At 43.2% G+C, this 18702-nt stretch overlaps 1 protein-coding gene across 1 annotated transcript in view; it reads left to right on the forward strand.

The window, feature by feature from the left end:
• Positions 1 to 18702, forward strand: part of zbbx (zinc finger, B-box domain containing) — a 153130-nt gene that overhangs the window by 90827 nt on the left and 43601 nt on the right. The window contains exons 15-16 of the mRNA XM_063044882.1: positions 1028 to 1197; positions 17194 to 17534. Of these exons, the coding sequence (XP_062900952.1) occupies positions 1028 to 1197; positions 17194 to 17534 (511 nt within the window). The remainder of the gene's footprint in view (positions 1 to 1027; positions 1198 to 17193; positions 17535 to 18702) is intronic.

The raw sequence follows: 18702 nt of genomic DNA on the forward strand, positions 1-18702 counted from the left end.
AGACACAGAAATATTCAAAGCGGAAAATAAGATGAATGTTATATATGAAAATTCAAGTATTTTTAAGTTTAAATTGTGTACTTTAATGATAAGTGAACTGGTATTGTTGACAAGTAAGCATTCTGTTGAGAAACTGGACCACACCCTCAAAAGCAACCTTCGCAACAGAACCTCGCATGCTTATCTGACTTGTACTATTGGGAACAGCTCTCTCAGATTCTGGATCAGGTGAGAGGTGGTGCAGTACCCTGCCATCTCCTGGTAAAACTAGAGCATGTAATAAAATTGGTGGTCACCTGTGCTCTGTAAATATTCTTTATACTGTTGACCTATCTTTTGGTGCTCTGAAGCAAGCTGAATTCCTCTGCCAGTTGCCTGGAGGCTTGTGATCCTATATTTTATCTATTTTTTCTTTATCTTCACTGACTTCTTGCACATTTGCATAATCGGTCTTGGTAAAGCTCCAGTTCATAGGTCCTTACTCCATTACATTTGACTAGTATACAATTTCACCCTCATGCTAGTTGAAACTTGAACCTGACTTTATGATTACAAGATAACCATAAAAGTTCAGTTCAAACTATGCACTGCATTTCAATTTCTTACGGTCTCTCAACAGCCACATTGTATTAATAGCAGAACTGTGAAAATTCTGTGCTTTCTTTTAAAACTTTGGTTATGTTCAGATTTTTTGTATATTGTTATTGAAAACTTTTGGCAAAAAGTTCTTCTGTTTAACTAGCTGGATTGGTAAGGATCCATTGGCTTTGGATATTGAGAATCATAAACAATTGAGGACAGAGGGTGGTGAATATACGGAATAGACAACATCTAGATAATCAATTAAACATTTTAATATTTTTTGCTTTGTACTTATAGATAAAATTGTAGTGTCTGTTTAAAAATATTTATGATTGAAGCTGCTAGTATAAGCTTCATAAATGTATTTACAATGTCCTGCTAACATCAATGGAAAATATTCCTAATACTAAAAAATAAAACTTAATATTGTTTTGTGATTTTCCAGAACTAACAGAAGCTTATCTGACCTGGTAAGCTCATCAGTGCAACAAGATATCACTATATCAAGAAATACTGATACTTCACCAGCTCACGACTCAAATCAAAATGGTTCATCAGATCTTAGTTGTACTTATAATGTAGAAAGGGAAGATAAACTGTTATTTCCTGACACAGGTACGGAAAATGATGAAGGTACAACATTTCTACTTTTTCTCATACTTATGAACCAGGAAACTGGACAGCCACCCTTCACTTCTTTCACCAAACAGGAATTTGAATATTTATAATTATCTTCACAATATTTTCTAACCTACTGCTCAGTTTCAGGTAGGAGTAGCCGTTACTCGTCGCGAGATGCAGGAGCCTAAAACAGGCACAACTGCAAATTGTCAGTTAAAAAATGATTGGACAATCAGGCAATTGTCAAGGGCTAAGTTTAAGTGGAGTGTGCATTGTGGGAATGGCCAGAATATGACTGGACAGTGTTGACGTGAGGAACTGAGGCTTTGGTTAGAAGAGGTGAAGAGGGTTAAGGTCTCTTTCTTTCTATTATTGCACAGGTAGAGCAGTGGGGATAGAAGCCAGGGCAGGAAAGTGCTCCTCTTGCAGGATGTGAGAAGTCAGGAAGACCTCCAGTGTGTCTGAGACTACACCTGCAAGAAGTACATCTGGCTGACACTCCTTACAGACTATGCTAGAGAGCTGGAGCTAAATGATTGACAGAAATTTCAGGGAGACAGTTACTCCTTACGTTTCAGGATGCAGGTAACTGTCAGGAAAAGTGGAGGAGGCTTGACCCAAAAGCAGAGCAGCAGAAATGATTCAGTGATGAATGATAACTTCAACAATAGACATTGAAAATAACAAGCCACAAGGGGCCAAAAAACCGAGAAAGAACAGATACTAAACACCACAGGCAACAAGGTAGCTGATGTCTAGGAGAAACTTGTTGAGGCTGGCTAGTTCAGTGGGTGAACAAGGACTGTGGATGAGAGCTAGGTTTAAATAGGTTGCAGGTAATGAGTTGGAAAAGAGTGGCAGGTGACTCCTATTAGCCGGATGGAGACTGGGTGCAGGCCCCCTTCCTATGGCTGACGTCCGACAGCTCAGGATGATCTGGATGGGTCTGGTGGAACTCCTTGATGAGTGATGAATCCAAGATGAATCTGGACCCTTTCCAGTCAACCAGATACTGCACACCCTGTCCACGATGACAGAAATCCATCAACTGGTGAACCATATACACTGGACCATCTTTCAGCTTTCTAAGTTCCAGAAGTGCAGGCTCAGGTGGGTTGAGTGGTCTGTAGACAATGGGCTTGAGGTAGGACATGTGGAAGGTAGGTGTGATCTTGAGGTACCTGGCAGCTGGAGACAGTAAGTGACCCGATGGATGTGATGGGTAATCTTGAAGGGACCAATGAACTGAGGTGAGAGCTTGCAGGAGTCGGGGTGCAGAGGCAAATCTCACGTTGACAGCCAGACATGGACCCCCTTTCAAGCATTCCGTGCCCTCTTCTAAGCATTCTGGCAGTGGTGAATCAGGGCTCTGGAATATTGGGCATCCACTATTGCCTTCTCCACGGGGAACAATGGGGGTTGATAGATATGAAGCACTTCAAATGGTGACATACCTGTTGCAGAGGAGGCGTGCAGATTGAGGCACAGTTCAGCCCAGAACGGATACTTCTTCCATGTGTAACGGTTGGAGGCGGTGAAGCATCAGAAACTTCTCCACTTGCTGATTGGTTCTTTCTGACTGACCGTTGGACTGCAGATAATAGCCAGAGAACAAACTCACTGAGGTATGAACGAGAGAGCAAAAGGCTCACCAGATGCGGGACACGAATTGTGGGCTCTGGTCTGACACAATGTCCTGAGGGAAACCACGGAGGTGAACTGCATGTTGGAGAACCAGGCCCGCAGTCTCAGTGGCTGACAGAAGTTTGGGGAGGGCAATGAAGTGGGCTGCCTTGAAGATCCGTCTACGCCTAAATTGATCACCATGGCCCCGCTGGAAAGTGTTCAACCCATGATAAGATCCATGGGTATCCAAGGATCAGTAGGGCCAGAGGGTCATAGGTTGGAGGAATTGGACTGGGCACATTGAGGGCAGGCAGCAATGAAATGACGTGATCTGCAACCATGGTGGGCCATCAGAACCAGTGTCGCAAAATGTATGTCGTGCACTCTCCCCTCGCCAACTCCCTCTCCCCTGCCAACCCCCTCCCCCCAGATGGCCAGATAGGGATGAGGAGTGGGCCCACAGAGAGCATAGCCACCGGCACTTACATGTGGTTGTCAGTTGTGTGGGCTACAGCAGGTTCGTGCTGTAGGGCCTGGCAGATCTGGTTCCCAAGATCCCAGATGATCGAGGTGAAGATCTGTGAGGATGGAATGATGGGCTGAGGGTCAACCTCCATTTCAGCTGGGTCGAACTGTCATTTCAGGGCATCGCCTTAGTGTTCTTGGAGCCAGGTCAATAGGAGATGTTTAAGTTGAATTGCTTGAAGACGAGGACCCAGTGAGTCTGACGTGGATTGAGTTGGTGGGTCTGTTGTATCGATATGAGGTTCTGGTGATCAGTCCAGATCAGGAAGGGCTTGATGTTTCCCATCAGCCAATGTCTCTTTTCCTCCAAGACTCATTTAATAGCAAGTAGCTTCCTGTCTCCTATTCCTTAATGGCGCTGTGTAGAGTTAAACTTGGTGAGAAGGTACGAGGGGGTGTCTGCCTATCTGGTTCTTGCTGGGTGAGGATGGCCCTAACGTCCACCTCTACCACAAAAAGTCCAGAAGTGTTCGGATGGTGGAGAATCGGAGCAGTGGTGAAGTGTCTCTTGAGCTCCTCGAAAGTGTGGTCCGTGGCAGCAGACCAGGTTATCCATTAAATAGGTGATTTGGTGAGGGAGGTTCTTGAAGAAAATGTGGTAGAAGTTGGAGAAGTCTAAGAAGTGCTGCAGATGTTTGAGGGAGTGCGATTGGGGCCATTCAACAAAGGTGCACAATTTCATTGGGCCCATGGTTATGCCTTGGGTGAACGGACATAGTCCAAGAAAGACATTACTGGGGTGTGGAATTGGCATTTCTCTAATTTGCAGTACAATTGGTTTTTGAAGACATGCTAAATGACTGAATGGACATGACAGACGTGGTCTTGGAGTCCTAGGCAAGAGGATGCCATTGAGTTAGACAAACACATAAGTCCTTATGTAGCATGTCTCATAGGATCTTGTTAATGAAGGTGTGGAAAACAGCCGGACTGTTGGAAAGTCCAAGTATTAGTAGTGGCCAGTGGGTGGGTGTCTATGGTAGTTAATGTAGGGGTGGAGACCCTCATCTTTCTTTTTGACAAAGGCGAATCCTGCAACGGTGGGGACTGGCATGGTTGAAGGAAGCCATGCTGTAGTGCTTTGCTGATGTTGTCATTTATGGCTTGGGTCTCAGTAGGAGGGAGAACGGATAACCTCGAGGAGGGGTGGTGCCTGGGAAGAGGTTGATCGCGCAGCCATGTGGTCTGTGATGTGGCAGTGTGCTGGCTTCCCTTTGGAACTGAAGGCGATGGCTAAGTTGTGGTATTCCTGTTGGATTTTGATGAGACCAAGGGTTTCCTTCATCTCCGTGGATTTACAGGATGAAGCCATCTGAGCTTACAGGCAGATGGGTCCCCAACTCAGCGGTGAACCAGGCAAAGTGAGGGTCATGAGTGAAGAACCAGGGGTAACCCAAGATGAGAGGAATATTGGATGTGTTGATAAGGAGAAATTGGATAGACTTGGTGTTCTCTGATGCTCATGTGCGTAGACTGTGTGTGTGCTCTGACCATTCCAGACCGCAAGGATGTCTGTCGAAGGCAGTAACGCAGAAGGAGTGAGAAATACAGTAGGCTCAGCAGGGAGTCTAAGCTGCACATACAGAATCCGGTCCAGAAAGTTGCATTCTGCATTGGAATCCCCCAGAGCGTACGGCTGTCAGAGTGTGGAGGAGGACAGAGAGAGTGAGCTGGGCTGTGGAACAAGGGACCATGGGGAGCTTACCAGATGGAAGGCCTCTTGTCTCTACTTGGAGGTGCTATTTCCTGGACACGGTGGGCATTTGATGAGTGGGTGATTGGTTGCTCTGCAGTAAACGCACAAGTTGTCGATGCAAATGCTCTTGGGGGATTAAGGGAGTTCTCCCTAACTGCATAGGTTCTGGAAGCATTGCTGATGAGAGTTCTGCAGGTTGAAATGGTTCTGGGAATAGAACTGGGGTTCTGGCTGGTGATCTGGAGAGTTGTTCCATAAGACACTTGTCAATATGGAAGGCTAGAGTGATGAGGCTTTTGAGGTCGGTGAGCATCCCCGGGTAGACAGTTCATCTTCCAAGCACCCTGTGTGGCTGTGATAATAATGGGCCAGCAATGCTTCCACATTCCACCCACAGTCTGCCGTGAGGATCCAGAATTTCACAGTGTATTCCTGCACCAAGTGTGAGACTTGACGCAGGTAAAGTATCTGATTCACTGCCTCCCTTACGTTTCCTGGATGGACCACCAAGATGGCTCCGCCTACTGCAGCTCTGTTATGAGCTCCGTTCCAAATTGACAGTATACTACTAATTTCTACAATTTTCTTTGCACTTTCTGTTCAAGTAGCTGATAGTTATATCAGATACGATAGACTGATCCTTCTGAACATCTGAGAGACAGCATTTACCCATTTTGTGCTGCCTTTCCTACACTAGGAACCCCTGCTTGCGCAATATATGGAAGACTCATCTCTTACATCGCCAGTACCTTGGAAGAAGCACCGGAGGCAAGGGAGAAGGGCCTTGTTAGCACCTTTGAATTCCAGGTTTCCAGCACCTGGAATACCTGCTGCTGCTGTGCAGACCCTACTAGCTGCATAGGGAATTCACGGCTGTTATCATCACAGCGGTGTACATTCAGCCACGGGCTAATACTGTCCTGGCTCTCAAGGAACTGTATGAAACCAACAGTATGCTGGACACTGCACACCCGGAGGCTGCCTTCATCGTCGCTGGTGACTTTAATCGAGCGTCGCTGACGAAAGTCTCTCCAAAGTTTTGTCAGCACATCCAGGTGAGCAGTCGTGGAGATAAGATACTTGACCACTGCTACATTCCCTTCCGCAAAGCTTATAAAGCTCTCCTTCACCCTGCTCTAGAAAAGCAGCTACGATCTGTATAATGTTATCAAGGCTGTGAAACAACAATACAGGGACAAGATTGAGTCAAGATTCACAACAGTTAGCACACGTGACTTGTGGCGAGGGTTGCATTCCATCGCAGACTTCAAAGCCAAACGTAGCGGTGCCGTCGACATCACGGCCTCTCTCCCAGATGAGCTCAATCACTTTTATGCTCAGTTCGATGTCACTAACTCTGAGCCTCCAAGTAAAGCCACCGCTACAACCTGCAACCCAGTCATCTGAGGCTGAGGTACGCAGGTGTTTCCAATGGGTGGACTGTCGCAAGGCTGTGGGACCAGACGGCACCCCAGGGTGAGTACTCTGGATATGCGCAGCACAACTTGCAGGTGTGTTTACAGACATTTTTAACCTCTCCCTCTCCCAGTGTAAAGTGCCCTCCTGCTTCAAATTATCTGCTAATGTCCCTGTACCAAAAAAGACCAAGGTAACATGTCTGAACGACTGGCGTCCTGTTGCACTCACCTCAATAATAAGTAAATACTGGCAAGGACTACATCTGCAGCATTCTACCACCCAAACTGGACTCCCTACAAGTTGCCTCCCGACACAACCGATTGACAGACGACGCAATAGCCACTGCTCTGCATACTGTCCTTACACATCTGGAGAAGAATGATGCTTCTGTGAGAATGCTGTTCTTGGACTACAGTTCAGCATTCAACACTATAATTCCATCCAGACTTGACAAGAAGCTCAGAGACCTCGGCCTTGACCCTGCCTTGTGCAGCTGGATCCTGGACTTACTGTCAGATCGCCAGCAGGTGGTAAGAGTGGGCTCCCTCACCTCAACCCTTCTGACTGTCAACACAGGAGCCCCTCAGGGCTGTCTACTAAGTTCCCTCCTTTACTCCCTGTGTACCCATGACTGTATCGCCACCCAGAGCTCTAATCTGCTAATTAAATTTGCTGACAACACTGCATTGATTGGCCTAATCTCAAACAATAACAAGGTGACCTACAGGGAAGAAGTTATCTCTCTGACACAGTAGTGTCAAGAAAACAACCTCTCCCTCAATTTCACAAAAACAAAGGAGCTGGTTGTGGATTACAGGAGGAATAGAGACGGGTTAACCTCTTTTGACATCAATGGATCTGGGGTTGAGAGGGTAAACAGCTTTAAGTTCCTTGACATCTACCTCACCGAGGACCTCGCATGGCCTGTACACACCAGCTGTGTGATGAAAAAGGCACAACCGTGCCTCTTTCACCTCGGACGGTTGAGTAAGTTTGGTATGGTCCCCCAAACCCTAAGAACTTTCTACAGGGACACAATTGAGAGCATCCTGACTGGCTGCATCACTGCCTGGTATGGGAACTGTACCTCCCTTAAATGCAGGATTGTGCAGAGAGTGGTGTGGACAGCCCAGCACATCTGAAGTTGTGAACTGCCCATGATTCAGGACATTTGCAAAGGAAGGTGTGAAAAGAGGGCCCGAAGGATCATTGAGGACCCAAGTCACCCCAACCACAATCTAATCCAGCTGCTACCATCCGGGAAACGATACCGCAGCATAAAAGCCAGGACCAGCAGGCCCTGGGACAGCTGCTTCCACCAGGCTATCAGACTGATTAACTCACGCTGATTTGAGTGTATTTCTATGTTACACTGATTGTTCTATTTATTATAAATTACTATGGTTGCATGTTGCACATTTAGACGGAGACATAATGTAAAAATTTTTACTCCTCATGTATGTGAAGGATGTTAGAAATAATGTCAATTCAATTCAATTCAAAAACTCGGCACATCTCAGTGGTGAATTCTTCACATTTAGTGCAAATGGTAGTCTTAGAGTTTGCCCAGTCAAGAGAGAGATGGCAAAGGCTATCTTGGCTCAGTCCGTAGAATACACAGGTGGCTGGAGCTCAAAGTGTAAGATACACTAGGACAGAAAGTAGCAGCATCAACTTGGAGATACATCTAAGCGCTTGAATCCGGGACTCTGACTGGCATGGGGTTGCTGTAATGAGACAGAGAGTTGGTTGCAAGTGGCGAGCAGATGTTCAATGGTTTCCTGCTGCTTCTGGTTCATGTACTTATGTTGGCAGATGACTTCCTTTAGGCAACCAAAGTTTGCTGGGTCATCATGGGTTTACTCATCCTGTTGGGAAATATAGAGGAGGCTTCACCCAAGAGCAGAACAGCAAAGAAAATTCAGCAATGAACGATAACCTTAACAATAGACTGTGAAAATAACAGTCATGAGGAACCTCAAAATGAGAGTGAACAGATGCTAGACACCACAAGATACAAGGTAACAGCTGCCTAGAAAAAACGGCTTGAGGCTGCTGGTTCAATGGGTGAACAAGGACTGTGGATGAGAGTTAGATTTAAATAGGTTGCGGTGATGAGTTGGAAACGAGTTACATGTGACTCTTGCTGGCTGGATGGAGACTGGGAGGTGCCTGGCAGTAATGAGTTGATGGTTAAGAGAGGAAACAGGAATAAGTAATCAGAGTAGGGTGCCCTTTTCACTGTTTCCCTCAATAACAAGTACAGTTGATTCCGGTTAATTGGGGGCACACTGGGCCCAGTTAAGTGGCAAGTCTAATTAACTGGTTTCATGGAAATAGTTAAAAAGATATAAAAAAGACAAACTGCTGTTTAACTGAGTAACAAATTATGTATTTAAATGAAATATAGAACAAATTAGAACAGTACCAATACTACTATAGTACTATAAAACTGTGTATTTGTTCTTCATAGTTACCGACAGAGGAATTCTTCCAGTGTGTGCTACCCTGTTCTTTCGATTGACTGCCAATGTAATTTTCCTCTAAGCAATGTATTTTTATATCAGCTTAATGATCTACAGATTTTACGATTGAAGGTCTCGGCAGACCAGGCAGGTACAAAATGAAGTGGTTGAAGGTTCATCACCAAGGCTGGAAGTGAGGAAGGAGGGTTGGACTCTAAGCCAGGCTGAAATGCAGAGGGATGACGATCTCTCTACCCAGAATATTGTTGGCAAATGTGCAGTCACTGGAGAACAAAATTGAGGAGCCGAGGGCAAGATTGCTGTATTGGAGGGAAATGAGGAACTGTTGTATTCTATGTCTGGGCGAGACATAACTTTCACCCAGCATACCAGATACAACGATCAGACTAGGAGGCTTCTTATCTTTCTGTATGGACTTGACTGCTGATTCAGAAAAGGCAAAAGGTGGAAGTGTGTGTTTCATGATAAACTCTTGGTGGAGCTCCGATGTGGTGGTTTTGTTGAACTCATGTTCTCCCCACCTTAAACACCTAATGATTACATACCATCTGTTCTGTTTACCTGGAGAGTTCTCCTCCATAATCCTGACCGCAGTTTACATACCATCAGCGGCCGACTATAATCAAACGCTTGAGTTGCTGCATGATGCTGTCTCCAAACAAGAAATAGTCCATTCCAATGCATTTCAAATCATAGTTGGGGGACCTCAACCAAGCTTGTTTGAAGAAAAGCCTGCCCAATTATCATCAGCATATAACCTGTAGCACCAGGGGTCCCAACACATGACACCACTGTTATACTAAGATAAGGAATGCCTACCGTTCTGTGCCCAGACCGCATTTTGGTAAATCTGATCACTTGGCTGACCTTCTCCTACCAGGCACAGGCTAAAGAGCAAACCTCCTGAGATTAGGACAACAAAGAAGTGATTGTGGGAGGCAGAAGAGCGGCTACGGGATTGCTTCAAGTTACTGGACTGGGCTGTGTTCAAGGACTCATCTGTGGATCTGAATGAATACATCATGGTTGTCACAGACTTTATTAAACCATTGTAGATGAGTGTGTCCTCACAAAATAATTCAGAGACTTTCCCATTCAGAAGCCCTGGATGATGCATGAGATCTGCAATCTGCTGAGAGCCAGATCAGAGGCATTCAGGTCTAATGACCAAGAAAGTTACACGAGGTCCAGATGTGATCTTTGGAAATCCATCTCATGGGCAAAATGGAAATTCTGGACTAAACATGAATCATTGAAGGATGGTCAGCAGCTATGGCAGGGCTTGAATAATATCACCTCTTATAAAGTTAAATCAAGTGACATAGGTGACAGCAGGTCTTCGCTTCCAGATGAGCTCGGTGCCTTTTATGCTTGATTTGGCTGTCAAAACATGCAGGAACCATCACAAACTCCCACAGCCCCCAATGATCCTATGATTTAAGTCTCTGAGGCAGACTTACAAGTAGCCTTCTGGAGGGTGAACCTCCCAAAATCATCTGGCCTAGTTGGGGCAGGAATGTTCACTGAGATTTTCAACATCTCACTTTGGCAGTCTAAGGTACCCAGCTGCTTCAGGCAGGCTTCAGTTGTACTGGTGCCTAAGAAGAATGTCATGACCGGCCTCAATGTCTATCATATAGTAACACTTACATCCACAGTGATGAAGTGTTTTAGGAAGCTGGCAATGAAACATATCAACTCCTGCCTGACAAGCAACTAAGATCTGCTCCAATTTGCCTACTAGGGCAGCAGGTCCACAGAAGATGCTATCTTATTGGCTCTTCACTCAACCCTGGAACATCCGGACAGCAAAGACTGCAGCTCGGCATTCATACCATCATCCCCTCAAAACTCATTAATAAGCTTCTGGACCTTGGCCTCAGTACGTCCTTTTGCAATTGGATCCTCGATTTTCTCACTTGCAGGCCCCTGTCAGTTTCGATTGGTAACAATATCTCTTCCACGATCTTCATTAGCACAGACGCACCACAAGGCTATGTGCCTAGCCCCCGCTTTACACAGTTTATGCTTATGACTATGTAGCTAAGCACAGCTCCAATGCCATATTTAAGTTTGCTGATGACACTGCTGTCCTATGCCAAATCAAAGGTGGTCACGAATCAGCACGTAGAAGGGAGATTCAAGATTTGGCTGAGTGGTGCATAGTAAACTTTTACTCAATGTCAGCAAGACAAGGAGCTGATTATTAATGTCAGGTGAAGGAAATCAGGTCCATAAGCCAGTCCTCATCAGAGTATCAGAGGTGAAGAGGGTCAGCAACTTTAAATTCCTCGGTGGTATTATTTCCAAGGACCTGTCCTGGGCCCAGCACATAAGTGCAATTATGAAGAAAGCCTGGGAACACCTCTACGTCCTTAGGAGTTCGCAAGGATTCGGCATGACATCTAAAACTTCTATAGGTGCTTTGAGGAAAGTTTATTGACCTGCTGCATCACAGCCTGGTATGGAAACACCAATGCCCTTGAATGGAAAATCCTACAAAAAATAGTGGATATGGCCCAGTCCATCAGGGTTAAAACCCTCCCCACCACTGAGCACATCCACATAAAATGCTGTCGTAGGAAAAGCAGCATCCATCATCAGGGATCCCCAACACCTAGGACATGCTCTCTTCTTGCTGCTGCCATCAGGAAAAAGGTACAGGAGTCTCAGGACTCACACCACCAGGTTTAGGAACAATTACTACCTCTCAATCACCTGGCTCTTGAATCAAACTTAATTTGCCCCATCATTGAAATGTTCCCACAGCCAATGGACTCACTTTCAAGGACCCTTCATCTCATGGTTCTCGGTATTTATTGCTTCCTTGCGTATGTATGTATGTATGTATGTATGTATTTATTTATTTATTTGTTTGTTCGTTCGTTCGTTCGTTCATTCTTTCTTTTTGTATTTGCAGATTGTTGTCTTTTGCACACCTGTTGACACCCAAGTGGTGTGGTCCTCCACTGATTTTGTTATGTTTATTATTCTATAGATTTATTGAGTATGCCCACAAGAAAATGAATCTATGGGTTGTATATAGTGACATATATGTACCTTGATAATAATTTACTTTCAACTTTGAAATGAACAAATTCAGCTCAGACACCTAGTGCAGATAACAGATTACCTTCATACAATACCTCGACGATTGCATCTTCCGAATCTTCATTTTCATTGCAACATTCAAGGTGATTGTTAATAACTACAAATTCTTTTGTAAATCCTTACTTGTTGACTTGTCGAAGAGTGAAATTGTTTCATTTTTACTCCCAGCCATTGCTGCCATTCCCAAGCCTGAATTCTTGAAACCACAGTCAGCAAAACAGTTCTTAATTGTCTTACTGCTTATTTCTTGCCCACGATCAGTTACAAATATCACTGCTTTTTGAATACACATGCAACTGACACTATTTAAAACTGTTCACTCTAAGAACGGTGTAGTGTCTATTGGCCACTTGAGTGTCTGCAACTGACGCAAGTTAGAAACTGATCAGCAACAGTCTCCCATCCCACTTAAGTAGCTTAGTGTCCCAAATAAACAAATGGAAACCCAGCTATTTAGTATTTTTTATTTTAAGGGTTGTCCCAAATAAGCAGTTGTCCAATCAACTGATGGCCCAATGAACCAGAATCCACTGTGTATCTTTTTGGATACAACTGGGGGGGTGGGGGGGGCGGTGAAATGACAGAGCAGAGGAAAGTCAAAGCAGTCAGGTCTCTGGCACTGAGTCTAGTTCTGTGACTCAGAAGGGAAGGGAGGAAAAGTGGCAAGCAGTAGTGATGGGGGATTCATTGGTTATGGAAACACAGGAGGTTCTGTAGATGAGAATGAAATTCCTAGTTGGTATGTTGCTTCCTAGCTGCCAGGGTCAGGGACATCTCAGATCAAGTCCATTGCATTGGTCTGCGTCGGTACCAGTGACATCGGCAGGAAGGGTGATGAGGTACTGTAATGTGAGTTCAGGGAGTTAGATGCTAAGTTAAAGGACAGGATCTCCAGGTGGTAATCTTAAGATGCTACATCATGCCACATGCTAGAATTACAAAGATCTTGCAGTTTAATATGTGGCTAAAGAGATGACGCAGGAGAGAGGACTTCAGAGTTCTATATCATTGGGCTTATTCCAAAGAAAGTGCGACTGGTACAAATGGGATGGGTTTGCACCTAATCTGGAGGGGGCCAATGTCCTTTCGGGGAGGTTTCCTAGTGCTACTCTGGGGTTTTAAACTAGAATTGGGAGATGAGAGCCAGAAAGGCAGGTCAGCAAGTGGAGTGGCTGTGGGGAAGTAGATGTTAAGCCTACATGCAAAGGCAGAAACAGAAAGGCTAGGCATGGTGGGACTGATGTTCTGAATTGTGTATTTTTAAAAAAAGGATCTAGTCCTTTCCCAATGTATATGACAAATAAACTCTTCTTGGGCTTCCAGCTGGGTGCAGATATTGATTATAACCAATGTTTTGATGACAAACTCTGCCATCTTCATCAGGGATGCCGCCTGAGAAGGGTTTATTCATGTATATTTTAATTGCAAGGCATATTGTAGGTAAGGCAGATGAACAGAGTATGGATAAGTATATGTAATTATGATGTTGTAGTCATTAAGGAGATTTGGTTGTGGGAGGGGCAGGGTTCCATTATTTCAGACATGATTGAGGGAAGGTCTTACTCAGACAGGACAGACTGGTCAGCTCGTCTACTGAGGCAATGAGTGGAACTGAGGAATAAGAAAGGGATAACCACATGAATGGGATCGTATTATAGATCATCCAATATTCAGTAGGATTTTGAGAAACAAATTTGTAGAGAGATTGCAGATAGTTGCAAGAAACATAAGGTTGTGAGAGTAGGTGATTTTAACTTTGACTGGGATTGACCAATTGTTTGGGACCCTCACGCTGTAAAAAGGCCTGGATGGAACATAGTTCGTCAAATATTGTTAGGAAAGTTTCCTTAATCAATGTGTAGATGTCCAAACTAGAGATGGTATGATACTGGATACTCTTTTCGGGAAGGCAGATGACAGAAGTGTGTGTAGGGGAATACTGTGGTCTAGTGATCATAATTCCATTAGTTTCAAGATATTTATGGAGAAGGATAGGACTAGTCCTTGGGTTGAGATTCTAAATTTCAGGAAGGTCAGTTTTGGTCACATCAGAAGAGATCTGGCATGTGTGGATCAGATGGAATTGTTTTCCAGTATTGATAAGCTTTGTGAATGGAAGACCTTCAAAAGCGAAGTATTGAGAGTACAGAAACTGTATGTTTCTTTTAGAATAAATGGCAAGGATAACAGGTTTAGGGAACTTTGGTTTTCGAGAGGTATTGAGGCCATGGTTAAGAAAAAGAAGGATGTGCATTGCAGATATAGGGAGGTGGGAACAAATGAGGCACTTGAGTATAAGAAATGCAAGAGAACACTTAAGAAGGAAATCCGCTGGCTAAAAGAAAACGTGATGTTGTTCTAGCAGACAAGGTGAAGGAGAATTCCAAGGGCTTCTACAGATATATTAAAAGCAAAAGAATAGCAAGGGACACAATTGGTCCTTTGGAAGATCAGAGTGGTCATCTATTCATGGAGCCGAAACATCCTCTCCACATCCACTATATCTAACCCTTTCAACATTCAATAGATTTCTTTAAGAACTCCCTCATTCTTCTAAACTGTTTTCTTAGACAGGGGCCAAAAACTGCTTACAGTGGTCCAAGTGCAGTCTGACCGATACCTTATAAAGCCTCAGTATTACATCCTTGCTTTTATATTCAGGTCCCCTTGAAATGAATGTTAATATTGCATTTGCTTTTCTTACCACTGACTTGACCTGCAAATTATCCTCTAGGGAATCCAGCACTAGGATTTCCAAGTCTCTGCACCATGGATTTTTGAATTTTCTTTATGTTTAGAAAATAGTCTATGCCTTTATTCCTTCTACCAAAGGGCATGACCACTCATTTCCCAACACTATATTCCATTTACAAGGATGTTGTGTGGACTTGAGGAAATGAACTATAGGGAAAGCTTGAATAGGTTATGACTTTACTCCCTGGTGCATAGGAAAATATGGGGAGATCTTATAGATTTGCTCAAAGTTATGAGGAGTTATGGTCAATCCATTTTATCTTGAGGTTGGGTGAGCATGGAACTAGAGCATGGAACTTGATGGCATTAGACAGGAACTTGCCAAAATATAAACATCAATTAGCAAACTGAAATTCTTTAGATATCTTGTTTCAGTAACCTTGAGGATGATCATAGTTTGTCAATAGTATTAGAAACGTATCTGTAATTGATTTACCGGTGTCTTGTATTTACATTTACAATAAGCACATGTCCGAAGTTGATTGGAGGAGGCTATTCGCTGAAAGGGTGCCTAGCAGGTGGGAGGCTTTTAAAAGTGAAATAAGAAAACTTCAAGAGCAACACATTCCTGTTAGAGTGAAGGGCAAGGCTAGCTAATCCTGATTTGACAAGGGGTGTTAAGGCTTTGGTCAGGAAAATGAAGGAGGCTGATATTGGGTATAGGCAGCTGGGGTCAAGAGAATCCTTTAAGTATTATAAGGGCTCTTGGAGTACACTTAAGAAAGATATCAAAACATAAATATCCTTGACAAATAAGATGGAGAATCCTAAAAGGTTCTGTAAGTATTTTAAGAAAAAAACACTGACTAGGAAGAGAGTATGTATGCAAATCAATTATAATGCAGTATACCAGTTGCCAGTAGTTGTGATGTGATGATTGTAAGTGTTGAATACAGAGGTGACTTGTAATTTATCTGGGTCAACTAGCTGGAAGCCTGAAGCTGGGTACTCCTTCCAGACTTTATTGGCACTTACAATGCATTGGTCAGGAAAATAATACTCCTTTTCACACACCGTAACAAATGTAGCAGCAACCCTAAAAAGATTAATGACATCAGCATAAAACAACCTGCTCCATTGGCATCTTATCCTTGTCTAAAACATGCATTTGGCCTATTGTGTTTGTTACGTTATTCTGAGTTCATATCTGACTTTCTTACACTAATCCCATATTCCTTGGTTTTCTTAATATCTAAATATCTTTCAATCTTTGCTTTTCAATATGTTCAGCAATTTAGCATCCAGTGATTCACTACACACAAAAAACAATGCCTCATCTCTGATCTGAATAGCCAATCCTTTTTTCTTAAAGAGTTTAAGATCTGCCTTCAGTTCAGGGCAGATGTCTATTCTGCATCCATCCTGTCATGTTGCTTCAGAACTTTGTACACTTAATAGACATCAGTTCTCTTTTTTCTGAGCTCAAGAGAGTATAAACATGCTTAATCTCTTCTAATAAGACAGGAATAAATAAGGTAAACCTTCACTGTATTCACTGTCATAAATATACTTAGACAGAAAGGTGAGATCTGTGCACATTATAAGGAGTTGGTCAGACCACATTTGGGGTATTGTGAGCAGTTTTGGCTCCCACATCTAAGGAAAGATGTGCTGCTATTGGAGTGGTTCCAGAGGAGGTTTACATGAATGATCCTTGGAATGAAAGGGTTAATGTATGAGGAGTGTTTGATGGCTCTGGATCTGTACTTACAGGATCTCATTGACATGTACCGAGTATTGAAAGGACTAGATAGAGTGAACATGAGAGGATGTTTTCTTTAGTGGAAGAGTCTAGGAACCAAGAGCGTAGCCTTAGAATAGAAGGACATCCTTTTAGAACAGACATGAGGAGAAATTTCTTCAGCTGAGGGTGGTGAATCTGTGCAATTCATTGCCACAGATGGCTGTAGGGGCCAAATCACTTGCTGTATTTAAAGCAGAGGTTGATAGGTTCTTGATTAGTAAGGGTGTCAAAAGTAAAAGGGAGAAGACAGGAGGATGGGGCTGAGAAGGAAAATAAATCAGCCAGGATCAAATGGCAAAGCAGTGGGTTGAATAGCCTAATTTTGCTTCTATAACTTATGGTATTATTATACTGTCGATGTGGTCTCACCAAGGCTTTATATAATTGGAGAAAGATGCCCGTTCTCTAGTATTTAAATTCTCATACAGCAAAGGCCAACATATGCTTAGCCTTTCTATTTCTGTCATTGATTCTATTCTAAAGCATAGCATTCCATGAATAATATAATTTTAAATATTTGGTGTTTTGAGTTGGTATGATAGTAATTCAATGTCGTTTGCCTGGCTTCTTGACACCTATAATTGCTGTCCTATATTTTTGTGATTTTATTTTTTTTCCTCACTCTGTAGATTTCTCAGCAGTTGACCAGAATGGTTCATTTTCAAACTACAAGCTAACCTGCCCTCAGAAGGGAACAACCACCGACACCCATTGTGCTGAAAGACCAAGTACTGTTTCTTCTGACAATGACAGAAACTCATCCGGTAGACCCAAGTTTGCAACCCAAATGCTTGAAAAAACATACATTGTTAATTCAATATTGCCATCTCAGTGGACTTCTGACTTTTCAAATATTCCTCATGAAGATCCTGTTTCTGCTTCAAAAATCTATAAAGAATTTGACCAGACGTTACAAGTGGACAATTTAGAGGACAGCATGAACAATAGTCTCACTGTCCGACCAACTAATGTAAGAGTTTGACACTTTTATTTTTGATACTTGCCTCATTATAGCACATAATCCCTTAACGCCTAAAGTAAATTCCCTATAGCTAATTCTTAGAATAGTTAAACTCATACTGTTTTGTCATCTCTAAAGAATCCGGCACACTCGGGCTTTCCCCTCATTTCTTCAACGCTTATGAATTGATTAACATTTGAGCAGTAATATTATATAGGGAATATATCTGTAGCTCCATTAGTAACAACTCCAATGATAAATCAAAGCATTTGACAAGTGCCATATAAGTTGTGTAAAGTAAGTCATATTGAGTTAAAAGAGAGACTTGCATATACAGAAGACAAAAGGAAAAAAGATGGTATGAAAAGACTAGTCAGATTTACAGAATATTAGTGCTGTGCCCTGGGAAACTATGCTGAAGCAATTTTTTAAAAATTCTTTTAACATCATTGAAATCCCCTTTTATAGGGCAGCTCTGGAAAATGCAGCTGGTCAGCCCCTCACAAATAGCCACTGAATTCTGTGGTGAGAAACCTACCTTTCTTAGGCTTCATACGTCTAATGTGTATATGACTTTGGTCCTGCCAAATCCATGATGTTGGGATATCTAGCCCATACAAACCCTGGTTTCTGTGAATACTGTGTGATTTAATGGCCTCGCCAGTCGCCTATGGGCAAGAAATAACAGATCGTACACTGCATAAAATTAATATGAAGTATACTTAAGAATGTTAACTTAAGCAAGCAGTTAATAAAGGAAAGAAAGGAAAAATAAAGCCCATTATACTTAAACAGTCACATGTGCAAGGTGGAACTCAAATCTCGAACTTGTCTGTAATTCACAAGCTGGACCCTTTATGCACCACCTTCCAAGCGTCGCTCGAAATCCATCTCGAACAAATGGGCTCTCCAACGGGAGTATTGGTCCTCCTTCCTCAAAGCCATTCATCTGCACAAAGCACCTTGTGCAACAGGGATGGCATCCTCCATCATCTTCCCTCCTGTCTTTTGCCAGCTCCCGCCAACAAGGACCTCTCTGCCCAGCATTCTCTAGAAACTATTCTACCATCTTGATTAGCTGACACCACATTCCTAAGTTGAACTATAACACCTCTTATCTCAGCTCAAACCCAAGCAAGCTAAAAGTGGAACAGACTGCTCTTACAGAACTGCTAAA

The sequence above is a fragment of the Mobula hypostoma genome, chromosome 4 (genome assembly GCF_963921235.1).
Source record: "Mobula hypostoma chromosome 4, sMobHyp1.1, whole genome shotgun sequence".
Lineage (NCBI taxonomy): Eukaryota > Metazoa > Chordata > Chondrichthyes > Myliobatiformes > Myliobatidae > Mobula > Mobula hypostoma.